Source organism: Uranotaenia lowii, chromosome 1 (assembly GCF_029784155.1).
Source record: "Uranotaenia lowii strain MFRU-FL chromosome 1, ASM2978415v1, whole genome shotgun sequence".
Lineage (NCBI taxonomy): Eukaryota > Metazoa > Arthropoda > Insecta > Diptera > Culicidae > Uranotaenia > Uranotaenia lowii.
Window position 1 is genome coordinate 97,476,486 of NC_073691.1, and position 16,572 is coordinate 97,493,057.

Consider the following 16,572-nt stretch of genomic DNA (forward strand, 5'->3'; position numbering starts at 1 on the left):
CGGATCAAAAAGTGGTCAAACTAAATTGCGTGTAAATTGAGTATTTGTTTGTTAAAAAATCGAGGTTTCCTCCTTTTTGAAGTTCAATTTGTATAAAAGACAGAAAAAATACTCAGTTAAGATTCCGCTTGACCTAATACGAATTGGCGAGCCTTTCGTTTGACGCCTGCCACCAGATTTTGTACAGTCACTTTATCCAATTTCTTCGCCACAGATTGTCAGTTTGCTGTGAACTGTTTGTTGTTTTTAACAGTTTTTTTTGGTCTTTTTATGGTTCTGCTCAACTATCGCCCAATAATTTTCGATTGTGCGAAGTTCTGGTGAGTTGGGAGAGTTCTTATTCTTGGGCACAACCTGAATGTTTTTAGCGGCATACCACTCCAGGTACAGATAGCTTTCCAAACGAGATACATCTTGGCAAACTTTGATAGTTTAATATGCTTGAAAATGTCTGCCACCTTTTCCTTCCGGTTGCTGTATAATACTTTTGTTCAGGAAGCTGTCTGAAGTCTGCCTTGGCGTAGGTTTCGTAGTCCACTGCCACGCAATCAAACTTTGTCAACTACGACATTGCACATCAATTACGACAGCTTCCGAAATCTTGTTTTTGCCGTGAACACGTGTTGTAAAAAAACTTTAAGGCCGCAGATCTTGAAAATGTTTTTTCACGGTAAAATTATCACAATGTGCTAAAAGGGTTAAAATTTCTACCAATTTTTCCCAACTGGTGTTGGGAAAAGTGGTGGAATTTTTTTCGCCTTTACACCCATAGAAGAGGTTGCAAAAATCCAATGCCTATTTAGCATATCTCTGTGCCGATAATGCGCTGAAATGTGCACTGTGCCGAAAACGGTATGTTTGAAAAACCGTAACTGGCATAAGGACTCGGCTCCCAACCAAAATGATGACCAATACATTCAAGCGAAACAAGAAAAACCTATTCCTATTGGATAATTCATCCCAGAAACAAAAAAAATTAAAATTAAAACCACAGCGCCGTAGTGAGAATCGAACTCAAATTACCAATCATAGCGTCTTGCCAGACCGGCATTTTAACCAGTGTACTATTCAAGCTTCATACAGCACGAGGGATATTTGTCATAGGCTTTCTGTCACCGATCAATCGAAAAAAACGCACAACGGCGGCTTCCCGGCGTTTGGCCTTCTTTCAATGCATTCCTTTGTCTTTCGATGGAAACGGGAAAGGGAACGGGAGTGAAGGAACGGGAAACCCATTGAATGAGAACTGTGCTTTGCTTACTGCCTGCTATTACATACACACGCTACATATACACAGCTGCCAAAGCCGGGCAGCTTGTTTTGTTATGGAAACGGGAAAGGGAACGGGTGTGAAGGAACGGGAAACCCATTGAATGAGAACTGTGCTTTGCTTACCGCCTGCTATTACATACACACGCTACATATACACAGCTGCTAAAGCCGGGCAGCTTGGCCGGTGCGTGGTTGTTTGCCGGTAAATTGAAGGAATGTTTTTTTTTGTTGCTTTTACTGCATACACACGCACAGCTTGGCCGTGGTTTGCCGGTGCCAGTGGATTGAATTAGAAGGATATTTTTGTTGTTGCTTTTGCTACATTCACACGCACAGTGCTCGGTTCGCTGGCTGCCTGGTGTTGGCCGGTATTTATTTCTATCCTTCTTCGTCTAGTGATGCGATAGGGAGGGACGTACAAACGTTTTTATTTTGTTTCTTTCAGACATACGCAATTCGGTTAACTTGGGAGATTAATGCCAGTGGGAGCAAATCGAATCAGCACCGGTCGCGTTATCTTCTTGTACCAATGATGCTATGTAATTGACTACACGCCATTGGCACAGAGGCTGAATTTTGGGTGTAGCACATTTTGAAAATTTTGCCATGCAAAAACATTTACAAGATCTGTGGCCTTCAAGTTTTTTTATAACACGTGTTGTAGTTTCGCATGCTATGATGCAAAAATAGCAATATTTCCATCACATACGGCTGAAATAGAAACAGTGCTGTTTTTTTCTGCTGTTAAAAAATACATAGCCTAATGATCTTGAAAACATTTTTGCATGGTAAAATTTTCAAAGTGTCAAAATTTCTACCACTTTTTCCCAACACCAGTGAACTTGCTCTAAGTGTAATATCACAAACAGCAATGTAATATTCCATCAAGTAGCCAATGTTAATGTAAATTGACATTTGTTTTGTTATACACATCGGAAAGTTGGAGAAGGATCGCGAGACTCAGGAGGATTTGTTTTTCTGGTGAGTGGTATCAATCTTTTCGTGAAAACCTAGCAAAAACATTGAACAAGGTTTTGTTTATCATTTTTCATTGCTGGTCAATATTGCCCAGAGACGCCGATTAGCTTATGGAAATGAAGACAGATTTTAAATCATCCGGATATTAAGGTGAGTACATATACATATTTCTTCGATATGTTTATCAACATATGGTGGTGGTGGATTTTCAACTCACTCTTATAGAAAAAAATATATCCGCCCAAGCAACCAAAAGTTCGAATATCACTTAAGGAACGAACTTATAAGTTCATACATGGAAGAAAGCATAATGGCTGTTAAATTCTAACTACCGGAAGGAAGTATTCTTACCAATCTTTCATAGCAAAGTCCGTGATAAATAATTCTAGTGAATCGAGTGAAATGAATCTATTGGATTACAAAGGATCCATCATAATGGGCGCCGCTGGATTCGTTTAGCACGAGATCATTTCTTCTAAAAGGACTAGTGACTCCACGCAAGAGTAAGGTACAAATTCCTACAAAGTAAAGATCTCACTCAGGATAAGGGCACTATAGACCTGAGAATACAGGTGTAAATATTCATTATAATTTCAAATAGACTGCATACTAACAGTTTGAATGATTGCTCTATTTTATTCTCATTTGCTATCCTGATCCTGAAATCAGGGTCCAGAATTTGACACTCAAATGCAAAAAATAAACAGAACCAATAATCAAGTTTTTAAGAGAGTAAAGCGAATATCGAAACGTCTAACCACATTAAAATAGCATTGTACCCGGATTTGACCGGAAAGTGGGGACGGTTCCTTCGGACACAATTTAGAAACACTACGCGACTTAAAATGATAAAAACGACCGACTTTATTGAAACACTTTCTAGGTGCACAAGTTTATTAGCAATTCTTGGTCGGTGCACAATGGCTGGCAAACGCGCGCGATCGTAGTCGATAGTGTACTATCGCTTCCCCAGTATATTGCACGATACTGAGGGTTAGTGGTGAATATGACTACAATAGAAAAACGATCGTATTGTTGCTACTGAGCTACTGGGAAAAGTAGTAGATCGCGAGAGGAGAACTTATGTTGGGTGGTAACTCAGCAAGTGATGCTAGTTCTTCCCCTAAACATGCCGGCCACCATTGAAATCATAAGGATTTCAATTAAGAATTAGTGCTACTACAATTTTACAATTTGTTCGAACTAGATATGCTCACGAATTTTAACTATAGCTAACATTACAAATTATAATCGGAAAACTTCCTTGCGTTTCAATTCAACGACCTGGTTGATGAACGCTGATCGGTGTGTTTGAACTTCTATTCTGCTGTTTAACCTAGGTAGAACTTTTCGGTGGCGATGTAGATGAATGGATGAGCCTTCCCATGGAAAACTTGACGATGTGGATTTTCCGGCTGGTTGATGTTTGGATGCCTGGTTCTGGTTCGGAATGCCTTCAAGAAGGTGTGATATTGGATGCCAAGGATGACCTGCTGGCGGACCTCGACCTGCTTGCCTGGACCTGGATGGATACGTCTCGGAATCGACCTCTGCCACGTGTGCCCACGTGGCCCAACGGATGTGATGCGCGCTGAAACATATGAGAGGGTGCTTTTTCACTTGAATTTATGAACACTAACATAACTTGCCTGGAACGGAGGCCTCCTGGCCTCCGTTGGGTGCCTCCAGCACCGATGACGACCACTGGAATCGTGGTGGAATGGAAATATGGACCCTGACTACCTCTAACAATTATCGTGCTGCTACTGCGACGACGCTGGCCTTCGAAAAGTTGATCAGACCCTCGATGACCTGTCGATCTTGTTGCAGATGCCGAGCGGTGGTACCATCCCTCGGATGAGCCGGTGATTGCTGTGTAGTTTCGTTCCCATGTTGCTGTGGATGATGTAGAAATGGACGGAGTATGTTCTTGGGGAGAGCGGATGCTCCGAGACGGCACAAAAGTATCGTTGACATGGACCAAACACCGGGGAGCTACATGCTGAGACCTGAACCCACTGCGATTGACGAAAAGGCGATTGTGACTGCGATGAAGACCGTGTGATGACCGTTCCGGGACCCGGAACGAGGAGGGGGTGACTCTGGGGGATGAACATTCCTTAAGTTTTTTGCAATGTTATATAAAAAAAATACGTAACTGAAAGCGGAGGCCCCAAGTGGGAACCTCCACGACGCCGCAGCGCCTCGATGAAAGCACCTAGTGCTCCTGCGATGGTAGTTCGTCGAAGTTGTCCCGTATTGGCAGGACGGAGATCTTCGAAATTCCCCGTTTGAGAGTGGTATCCTTAGTCTTCACCAGCACTACCCGGACGTGTCCGTCTGGACCCGGAATGCAGTTGATAACACGGCCTAGGCACCAACTTTGTTTTGGCATATTTTCCTCCATAATCAGCACCATTGTTCCGACTTGTATGTTGTTGCGCTTCTTGGTCCACTTAGTACGGTTGTGTAGATTGGACAAATATTCTGTAGACCACCTTTGCCAGATCCGCTGCACGAACATTTCCTTTTCTTGCCACAGAGACAGTCTGTTTAGTGGAAGGTCTTGAAGATCAGGCTCTGGGAATGCAGTAATGGGTCGGCCGACTAGGAAATGTCCCGGAGTAAGTGCTTGGTAGTCGTCGGGATCGTTGCTAAGTGGAGTTAGAGGCCGAGAGTTCAAGATGGCAGAGATTTGGTGGACTACGGTGTGAAGCTCATCGTACGTAAGAGGATTGTTGCCGATGGTTCTACGAAAATGCCGCTTAAATGACTTGACGGCCGCCTCCCATAGGCCTCCGAAGTTGGGAGAACGGGGAGGGATGAATTTGAAGTCAACGCCATCTACCTCGGCTTCGGTGATTACGGTGCGTTGGAATTGTTGGTCAACGAAGAGTTGTTTCAACTCTCGAAGCTCGCGATCAGCGCCGACGAAGTTCTTGGCGTTGTCGCACATTACTAATTTGGGAGTGCCCCGAATAGCAGTGAAGCGCTTGAATGATGCGAGGAAGGATTGGGTGGACAGATCAGCGACAATTTCCATGTGGACCGCCTTGGTCACCAGGCAAACGTAAATGGCTATAAAGCATTTAATTGGAGCTGTTTTCCGAACTGGATATTTGATGTAGAAGGGACCACACAAATCAACACCAACCTTGTTGAAAACGAAGTCCGGATTCACCCGTTCTGGAGGAAGATCTGCCATCAATTGTTGCTGCACCTTGGGTTTGTTCCGGAAGCATGACACGCATTCAAATATCACCTTGCGAGCCAAACTGTCGATGTGAATTGGCCAAAATCGCTCGCGAACTGTCGATACCAACAGCTGCTGCCCCGCATGAAAATTCTTCAGGTGATAGTGACGCATGATGGTTTTGGTCAGAGGATGTTTCGGGTGTAGAATGAACGGATGTCGCCTGTCTTCCGAAATAGCAGCGTGGCGCAGCCGGCCACCGACGCGCATTATTCCATCCACGAGCACAGGATTCAACGAAGAAAGGGGGGATGATGTTCTAATGTCGTGGTTCGTGCGCAAAGCTTTCAGCTCCTCGGGAAACGTCTCACATTGGGATATTTTAACAAATACTTGCAAGGCTTCTTCAACTTCTTCCAATGATACTTGGCCGATGCGTTTGGTATCACGATTCCGCTTCTTTGAGTTGTAGATGAATCTTTGCAGCAGAGCAACAATTCGAACAAGACGTGGCAACGAGGAATGCAATTCGAATATAAAACTTGGTGGATGCGCTTGAACTGGCAAAGCTGCTGCTGGTTTTTCTTCGAGCAGGGAGTTGTCGATTTCTGATGGGTGTTCAACGATTGTTGGCCAGGCGGATCTATCGAATTTCAACCAGCTGGGGCCCTCCAACCACAGTGATTGGTATTGCAGCTGCGCCGGACTCATGCCCCTGGAGATGATGTCTGCCGGATTCTCTGTCCCTGAGATGTGATTCCAAATTCCGCCTTTGGTGATGTGTTGTATTTCCGACACTCTGTTGCCCACGAATGATTGCCATCTGGATGGAAGTGAAGCGAGCCAGTACTTGACAATCATGGAGTCGGTCCAGAAATACGCAGAGATCGTGAATGGAATACTTTGCCTCAGCTTGTCGTACAAATGGGCCAATAGAAGGGCAGATGATAATTCTAATCTGGGAATCGATTGCTTTTTCTTCCTGCGAGCCAAATCTTCTAAGGGTGCTACCTTAGATTTTGCTGTGACGAGCCGAACTGTGATTGACCCTTTATCTGATGTACAGCGAAGGTAGATACATGCTCCATATGCGGCTTCTGAAGCGTCGCAGAAACCGTGGAGCTCTACACTGGTCAAGTTGTTGAGATAGCCCGTCCACCTGGGCACAGAAAACGATTCTAAAGCAATCAAATTGCGGCGGTACTCCAGAAAATCTTCATATCGTCTGGAAGCGGATCATCCCAATCAGACTTATGCTTCCAAATTTGTTGCAAAAATATTTTTGCCTGAACAACTACTGGTCCAATTAATCCCAAAGGGTCAAAAACACGAGCGATGTCGGATAGAACGGATCTTTTCGTGACGCAAGCATCAGAATTCCAGACTGGAACTGCGAATTTGAAGCTGTCCGATGATGGTTCCCAGAGTAATCCTAACGTCTTCACTGTCGCTGTCGACGAATCAAGCTCAAGTGTTGTCCTTTCATCTCGCAGCTCTGGAGAGATTTTCGATAATATTTCAGGACTGTTCGAACAGTATTTCCGAAGAATGAATCCTGCAGAGTTGGTCAAAGTGTTGACAGCTGATACCAGCTGGGCACCTTCTTCTGGGTCATCAGTTCCTGTCATCAGATCGTCGACATAAACATCCTTCTTGATCACTGCTGCTGCTGCTGGATAGCTGCTCTCACCGTCCTGGGCCAAACGTTGGAGGGATTTGGTTGCCAAGTATGGCGCTGACGCAGTTCCGTAAGTGACCGTTGTCATCTGGTACGACTTCACAGGTTCTTCTGGTGAGAATCTCCACAGGATGTGCTGAAGCGATTGATCAGCTGGATTCATGCGCACCATGCGATACATTTTCGCAATATCTGCCACAATTGCGATTTTGCGAAACCGGAACCGAAGAACGATAGATAGCAGGTCGTCCTGCACTACTGGGCCAACCATAAGTGCCTCGTTGAGCGAAACCCCCGAAGTTGTTCGACAAGAAGCATCGAAGACTACCCTCAACTTGGTGGTGGTGCTGTCGGGTTTCTGAACAGGATGATGTGGCATGTAGTATGCCAGCTGATTCGACTCCTCCTTGACCTCGATCATGTGGCCCATGTCGATGTATTCTTGGATGAACTCAAAATACTGCTGCTTCAACGCTGAATCTCTCGCTAAACGTCGTTCAAGACCTTCGAGCCTTCGAAGTGCTGTGGCTCTGGAGTCTCCGAGTTTGTCGATGAGGTAGCTTTTCTTAGGCAATGAGACTACGTAGCGTTGATCTGCATCTCGGTAGGTCGTTTCGTCGTAGAACTTCTCGCAAGCAGATTCCTCCACAGACAACAAGCTTTTGGAAAAGCAGGATTCCAATTCCCAAAATCTTGTTACTATCTCTCATAGCTCAACATTCGCGCATGGATAGGCAGCAGATTGTGGACCAACTGAGGTGCTATCGGGTACTCGGCCAGAAATAACCCAACCGAAGACAGTTTTCTGCATCGTCGGGCCGTTCTCGTTCAGTTTTCTACGGCTATCCTCAATCAAATCGTAGTAGTGCTCCGCTCCAATGATGAGGTCTATCGGTCCTGGCTGGTGGAACTCTGGATCTGCCAAAGTAAGATCTGCCGGAATTTTCAGCTGATTCAGGCTAACTGCTTGAGTCGGAAGCGTAGAAGTGAGCTTCGGAAGGACATGAAGATCAATCATCTCCACGTAAGACGAAATACAATGATCTCTCGGCAGAATAGTAGCTTTGACTAGTTTGTTGGACTGAACCACCGAACCACCAATGCCAGCAACAGTCAGGAAGCTAGAAGCTTCAACAAGATTCAATTTTTGATAAAGGTTCGTGGTAATAAAACAATATTCCGAGCACGAGTCTAGAAGTGCTCTAGCCAAAAGGAAATTCCCATGGCAATCGGTAACGCGCACCAAGGCGGTGGAAAGAAGAACTTGATGAAGTGAGGTGTAGGTGTTAACAGGTAAAGCATGTGTATCGATGGAAGGGTCTGTGGTGTGTAGTGGGTTTCTTTGCAGTGTTACTGGGTACGAGCTTGAATGTGAACTTCGCTGGTGGGTAGGTGTGGTCGTGTTCTGAGCATGTGGTTGTGGTTGTTGTTGTTGTTGTTGTTGTTGATTGATGGGATTTGATGGTCGATTCGGCACTTGTGGATTGTACGGAACTGGCGCACTGTTCACTCTCACTGGATGCAGCAGGGTGTGGTGCTTGTGTTGGCACTGACGGCAGTTCCCACGGGTGCAGGCTCGAAGCATGTGCGCCGATGAAAAACAATTGAAGCAGAGTCCATGTCGTTTCACCATCTCATGCCGCTCAGAAAGTTTCAGCTTCAGGAATTTCTGGCACATAAATGCTGAGTGTGGCTCACCACCGTAGAAAGGACAACGATTTGAAGATCTGACTGTTGTGTGGCTGACCGAAAATCTTGGATGTTTGGGTTCATTCAAATTCGATTTAGCTGGTGCAATAGATTGCAAAACTGCGCACTGTTGCCGAAGAAAGTCCATCAGATCATCATAGGTAGGGACTTCTTTCGATGCATGATGAGCTTCCCAAAGTTGCAAAGTACTGGAATCTAGTCGTGAGCACACCATATAGGCCAATATAGTACTCCAATTGTCAGTTTCCTCCCCAATCTTCGCAAGCTGTAGTAGATTGCGATCGAATTCGCTAATCAACTGACTCAAGGCATCAAAACCTTCCCGTTTAATAGGTTCAATGCTGAATAAGGCATCGAGGTGGGCCTTCACTATTAATTTTTTATTCTCGTAGCGTTTTTGAAGTAAGTCCCACGCTACAGAATAATTCGCCGCTGTTACATCCACCGAAGCAATTTCCTGAAAGGCGTCCCCAGTTAGCGAAGATCGGAGATACGTAAACTTGTCCATAGTAGATAGTTGATCGTTCAAATGGATCAAGCTCCGAAAAGTATCCCGAAAGGTAACCCACTCACGAGTGAGGCCTCCGAAGCTAGGAAGTCGGATCTCAGGCAGCTTCACACGAGAATTGGTTCCCGGGAGGTTGCTGGGAAGGGTTGTGGGTTGAGGTGGTGTGACATCAGGTTCCAGAGGAAGAAGTGCTTTCAAACTTGCCTTAAGTTCACAATAGGTGTCTTCGAAAAAGCAGGTCAACACAGCACTGGCATCGTCGCGTTTCTGTTGACGTTCGCAGCGCTGCTCGGGGGATTCTTTGGTTTCCTCATCTTCCTCTTCCAGCACGATTTCCAATTTCCGTTGCACAGTGTAGAACTTTTTCATGGCTGTTTCGAGCATTTCCAGTCGGGTGGCAATTTGAGCTGCATGTTTTTCTGCCTTAAACTGGTCCAAAAACTTCCTCACACCGTCGAAAGTAGACTTGATCTGCCTCTCCTGCTTCTTTAGATCCTTCAGTTCGCTGGTCATTTTGAATCGTTGCACTCTCCGACCACAGAATCACAAAACAATTTTATCAAACAGTACTTCAACACTTAAATAGTTTATAAATTAGCACTGATAGTTCAAGTTTTTTTTTATTGATACAGATTTTTTTTTTTCAGTTTCAATACTTTACACAATGCGAAAGTTTCAGAGAAAAAAAAACTTTCATAGGTTCAATTCAAAATGCATTGTAGCAAAGTACTGTTTCGAATCACTATAAATTTCAAAGTTCACTTTTTAGAAATTCACTTTTCACATTTTGCCTCCGAAATCCACGTATTGACGCGCCGTTCCACATATGACAAGTGCAAAAAAATGGTTGACTACAGCGAGGGGAAATCGACCAAGAAAAAAAAAACAACAAAACCAACAAAACCAGCAGAACTAAAGACCAATCGTCAATCAGCGGAAAAAACCCAGGGAGTGTTGTAGTTTACCAATAAATTGGCGAAAATTTGATCAAAAATTCCAAAATTTATTACAGCTCGGATTTTAATTTTGTTCATTTAAACCCACTTTTCATACTCGGTGCACGTCTCATGCATGACGACACCACAGACCAACATGCAATACCTGAATCCGTTTCTTACGACCTCGATTGTTTCTCTGCATGCATTGATTATTCCAGAAGTTGACCGATGACCTTTGAGGCAGCCTTCGTTGCTGCCAACCGTCGACCGATCGTCCAACCGTCCGTTGGATAAGCGATGATCAGCACTCGTTTCGCCTCTAAAAACAGCAACTTCTAATTCCCAGAAACTTTACGTTGGTCAGGATCGATACCACGTTGCGCGCTAGAATTCGCGATGGCGATGTTGATCGCGATGGTGCACCGACACTAATAGTAGCCCGCCAAGTCAATATAAGGCGTCTTCACAAAGAGGTCAATGCCCTTTGTTCAGTTTAGAAGGTCACTGAACTTTGATCACTATTGTCCGTTTTGGTCCCACACTTTGAAAAGTCCACCGGTCAGTCATCCGGCTCGAAGGACCAAATTATGTACCCGGATTTGACCGGAAAGTGGGGACGGTTCCTTCGGACACAATTTAGAAACACTACGCGACTTAAAATGATAAAACCGACCGACTTTATTGAAACACTTTCTAGGTGCACAAGTTTATTAGCAATTCTTGGTCGGTGCACAATGGCTGGCAAACGCGCGCGATCGTAGTCGATAGTGTACTATCGCTTCCCCAGTATATTGCACGATACTAAGGGTTAGTGGTGAATATGACTACAATAGAAAAACGATCGTATTGTTGCTACTGAGCTACTGGTAAAAGTAGTAGATCGCGAGAGGAGAACTTATGTTGGGTGGTAACTCAGCAAGTGATGCTAGTTCTTCCCCTAAACAAGCATCATTATCGAAGCTCGAATTTGTCTACTCGATACATGCATGCAATGTATTTTTATACATCGATTTTTTTCACATCAAAGGAGTGTAATATTAGAGATCTTTTGCAACTCAAGTTATGTGTACGTTTTTAGTGTTATATCGCAACACTTTTGGGCTGTGTAATATTTAGTCAAAATCCTCATAGAAGCAACATTCTACATACCCTTTCCTTATGAGTCATATTCCAAAAAATTGTTAATTTTTTTAGAGTGATGAAAATAAGATAGAAAACTTAACAGAAGGAAGAAAACCAAAAAAAATCATTAGTTCATTTTAAAAGCTTATTTGAATATAAACTGTTATATTCTCATAATTGTTATTTAAGAAGATTCACTGTATTACCCAGCAACCAAGAGGCCTTTCGATATGGTCCGAATAATCTCGGCTATTGAGATTGCAATAGTAGTTAATCATTATGGTGCCGCCTTCTAGGATTCTGCATTCAGCCAGGCAGGCAAGCAAGCGGTACGCACACTATGTAGCAAACATTGTTCACTTCTTCAAACAGAGTGGGTATGATGGCCAGAAGCTGTCTGCGTAACCACGCAGCGACTGTGGCCAACTTTCTAATGAACTCTGTAAAATAATGATTTTCCGTATGAGTTACGCCTGGTTTACCTCTATGCATGCAGCAGTTGTTTGTATAAAGCTCTGGAACCACGGCTTTCAGGCTTTTCCCGAAGGAGGTCCATCGGATCGGATCGGATCGGATGATGATGATGAGGATGATGGCCACTTGCTGACTGGTCGGGTTGATTGTACATTTTCATCCCAATTAGAGTCTGTGCGACTGCCGAAGTTTATTCATTAAGCTGTTCAATTTACGTTGTTCTTGTACAACGTATGTACCGACTACACAAGCCTATCTTGTATTCAGCCAGAAGGTATGCAGCACGATGCCAACGTTTTTCGACCGGTGTGTGATTGGCCATCTTGTTTCGTGTGGCCTACCAGTAGGTAAGTACGACGACGACGAACAAACGAGTGCGCCAGGCCAGGGAAGCTTGGTTCAATTTCGACGGCGAACTTTTGTGTTAATTATGCTGAAATGGTGCTATTAGAAGAATGCAAATAGAAAATTTAATTGGTTCACCATACAGAGCCAAATCCCTCGTGCTTGCGGTTGAGATTCTGCAGCCATTTATCGGCCTGAGCTATAATCGAAAATTGAATGGATTATTCTGTATGGCTAAAATAACAATACAAACATCTATTGCTCGGTTTTCGGGGATGAAGTTGTTGTTCTAAAATGAATGGAGACTTTCTATTTATATCAAGTTATGAATTGGATGACCCAACTGAATATTTACATGTATATCTGTTAAAATGACAGTCAAGTGGATAACGGAAACCTCATCACAGATGTGGAGAGCAAAATGGCGAATTGCTGTTAATATTTTGTTCTGATTCTTGAAGCCAGAGCATAATATCTTTTGTTTGGAAATACATTATTCTAGCTGATCCCTAACGAACTCCGTTTCGCTTGCGTTTATATGTTCAGATGTGATAATATGTTATTGATTGAACAAAATACCATCATAAATTTCCTAATAGTTTTAAAAAGAATGAAAGTGAAAAAGTAAATGTAAAAAAAACAAAAACACAAATCAGTAATTGCTCGAATCTTGTGAGCGACATCAGTGTTTCGAATTTCCTTAATTTGTATTCTAAAATATCGTCAGTTTACTAAACCCTCATTTATCAAAATGCATTCATCATTAATCTTCCATCTATTTTTTTTAAACGAACACAAACACACATAGCATCTCAATGAAAATTGATGTTTCCTCGGAGAGATTCCTTTTTCACTTAACTCCCCAACCCACAGAAAGTGTACTTTGTATGCCGTGACCGGGATTCGATCTCATGCCCGTTGGCTTAGAAGACTTTAAGGTTATCCTCTACACCACGGGCTGTGGCTATTGGCCATCTTGAAGTTGCCATCCCAAGTAACACAGATTAAGCCATCTAGCATTAGGAAGTTTTATTATGGTTTTATTGTGCAGCTCATTTTTTGTGCAGCTAGTTTTATGACGGTTTTGTTAGTCATGCAAAATGCTTATATTCTTGTTTCCGTTTGTTTTCAGATAGTTTTGAAAACGCAAAAAAAGCTTTTATTAGATACACTATTTTAGTTGTTTTGAAAGAATAATGAATGCTAAAAAACCTACAATTGAACACAAACTTAGAAGTTTGAAGCTTTCTTTGGCATGTTTGATAATAGCACTCAGTGCTAGATTATTAAACCGCCATAAAACTAAGTGACAGTTCTCGATCAAGATGTCAAAACAGGACACGCTCATGTTAAATTGCACATATTTGAAAAGGTATTCCCATTTTCACAAATTTTTGATCAGTTATGTGTGTTGGTTTTGAGTTAAAATTTAAAAAAAATTTATAAAAATCCTTGAAAACTTCAAATTACCGCTGTGTGAATATCACTACAATATGAGTAGTAAAAGGACCCAATTAGTAGGAAAGAAATTGTTGCTTGACGCCATCCAAGACCACTACATTCAACATGTAGTAGGCAACATGCCAAAATCGAACGGTTTACAGAAAAAATATGACCGTATAGTTTTCGCTATAATAGGACCAATACATAAGGGGATTTTTTTTTATTATCTGACGGGTTTGCGCCGGGGGTCTTTAGATATTCCCCAAAATTGAAAATTTGGTTCATTTTTGCGACTTAAAAACACATGTATTTTTTCAGATTTCTAACATTTTTATTTTTCGAGTTAACTTCGGTTAGATTTTTTTGTAATTAAAAAATAACCATTTTTCAAAGCTACATAACTCTGTTGTTTCTTAACGGAAATTATAAAATAGCACATCAAAATGCATTGAAATTTTATCAACTTTCCAAATAAAATAGTTGACAAAAATTAAATAATGACCTTGAACATGAAAAGTTGTAAATAAACTTAAAATGGCGTCTAAATGTACCGTCTGCACCACCGAATATTTTGCAAAAAATACCATTGTATAGCTCAATTCATGATGCAACTTTCATCTGAAGACACCAAAGTGGGCCATTAACACCTTGAAGAGTTATGAAAGAAATAATGACAATAAATCTCTTTTTTTGCATCGAAAACAAACAATGGTCGAACAACTGCACTTACATATGGAGATAGCAAGCACTTCTAACAACATGGAAACAAAAGAACTCATCAAAGCAGGTAAAAAACACTATTTTTTCGTCCTTTTCAGACTGCTCCTAATTGCATAACAGTCCCATATGAATTTTCGTCATTTTAGGTCAACATAGGGCTTCAAAATAAAACACTAAAAAAAGAGGTTTTGTTCTAGAAATTTCGAAAAAAAAATCAATTCGCTATATTTTTATATGAAATATACCTGAATAACAGTCCCATATGTGAAATACCACGGATTTGGTTACTTTTCAATGCTTCTTTCGGCGAAATAGTCTTTGGTTTATTGCTTTGAATCATTCAAACATTTTTTTAACTCACTTGATGTCGAATGATGCACACTAGTTTTCGAAGGCTGGTCTGCCTTTCTTAGGAATGACTTCCTGAGCGAAAAACTATCGGATGCAATCAAAAATCGTAAAAAGATTCAACTTACAATGTGCAAATCACGATATTTTTCCAAAAGTATGTTTCTTTTTCTGACAATTGCATTTAGAAGTTCAAAAATGATCAAATTCAAGTCTTAGATAGTAGCTTGGCGAGAAAAATATATTCTGTATGGGACTGTTATGCTAGTAGATTTGAAAAAGGTTTCAAATATTGTCGATTAACAGTCACATAATGAATAAAAATGGTGCTCTCGACCTTACCAATAACCCAATTTCGAAAATTTCAGGTCTAACGATTAATTATGACAACCTAGAAACGATTTTCTTTTATGCTGAAAGTGGTGGTCACAATTTAAAAATATATTCCAAAACAGAAAAACCTGCTTATTTTTGTAAATGGGACTGTTATAAAAGAAGGGGCGGTAGATTGTTGCAGCTTAACTGACTTCATGTTATATCCAAAAATCTAATAACGTATTCGTTTAGTTATACCCAGTTTTGCACCAGGTCACAACGAGTTATGCACATTTTACTGTCATTTTTAGAAGTTTATGCGCTAAGTTTTGCATCCGAAATTCCCCAGATTTGATTAAAATGGACGGTGGAACACTGAAGATTCGTGTGTGAGCGATCGAGGTAGCAAAACACTGACAACGAATTATGTTTGTTCTAGTATGGTAAACCTTAAAACTGGACGAATGTAGAAAACGAATACGGTGTAAGTATCATATTTTCATCATTTTACAGCCTGAGCTGGCCATACTCAGCTCTTCGATTATTTCTACAACATTTGTGCCACTTTCTCATACTTTATTGATCAATGGGAAAGAATTTTGGTGTCCAGTGCTTAGCTCCCGATATAAAAACTATGTAAAGCACGTCTATATTTCATTTTTTAATCACATTTTTGTGATTCCAAACACAGGGACTGAACCTTCTACTATTGGCATTGATTATGTTTCACAATGATCTTTGATCGAAAAGTTAATAAGTTATATAGTATATGACCAGGTTGTAAAAGCAACATTCCCATTATTAGTTATATCACATTAAAAATACGATACTAAGAATTTTGGTTAAAATTTAAAGTCATTTTTTCTGCAGTGTTTTTACCTGCTTTGGTAAGTTCTTTTGTTTCCATGTTGTTAGAAGTGCTTGCTATCTCCATATGCGAGTGCAGTTGTTCGACCATTGTTTGTTCTCGATGCAAAAAAAGAGATTTATTGTCATTATTTCTTTCATAACTCTTCAAGGTGTTAATGGCCCACTTTGGTGTCTTCAGATGAAAGTTGCATCATGAATCGAGCTATACAATGGTATTTTTTGCAAAATATTCGGTGGTGCAGACGGTACTTTTAGACGCCATTTTAAGTTTATTTACAACTTTTCATGTTGAAGGTCATTATTCAATTTTTTTCAACTATTTTATTTGGAAAGCTGATAAAATTTCAATGCATTTTGATGTGCTATTTTATAATTTCCGTTGAGAAACAACAGAGTTATGTAGCTTTGAAAAATGGTTATTTTTTAATTACAAAAAAATCTAACCGAAGCTAACTCAAAAAATAAAAATGTTAGAAATCTGAAAAAATACATGTGTTTTTAAGTCGCAAAAATAAACCAAATTTTCAATTTTGGGGAAAATCTGAAGACCCCCGGCGCAAATTGTCAGATAATAAAAAAAAATCCCCATAACATAAATAGCAAATATGGCAAATAAAACAAAAACTATAAACAAAACAAGAAAAATGTTGAATGCATC

General features: G+C 41.3%; 1 protein-coding gene across 1 annotated transcript; it reads right to left on the reverse strand.

The window, feature by feature from the left end:
• Nucleotides 1-4,468: 4,468 nt before the first annotated feature.
• LOC129737659 (uncharacterized) lies at nucleotides 4,469-9,852 on the reverse strand. The gene is made up of 3 exons (XM_055728819.1): nucleotides 7,876-9,852; nucleotides 6,881-7,764; nucleotides 4,469-6,668 (listed from the first exon to the last, which is right to left on the reverse strand). Exons 1-3 carry the CDS (start codon nucleotides 9,850-9,852, stop codon nucleotides 4,469-4,471), a joined length of 5,061 nt encoding a protein of 1,686 aa, XP_055584794.1.
• Nucleotides 9,853-16,572: the final 6,720 nt, after the last annotated feature.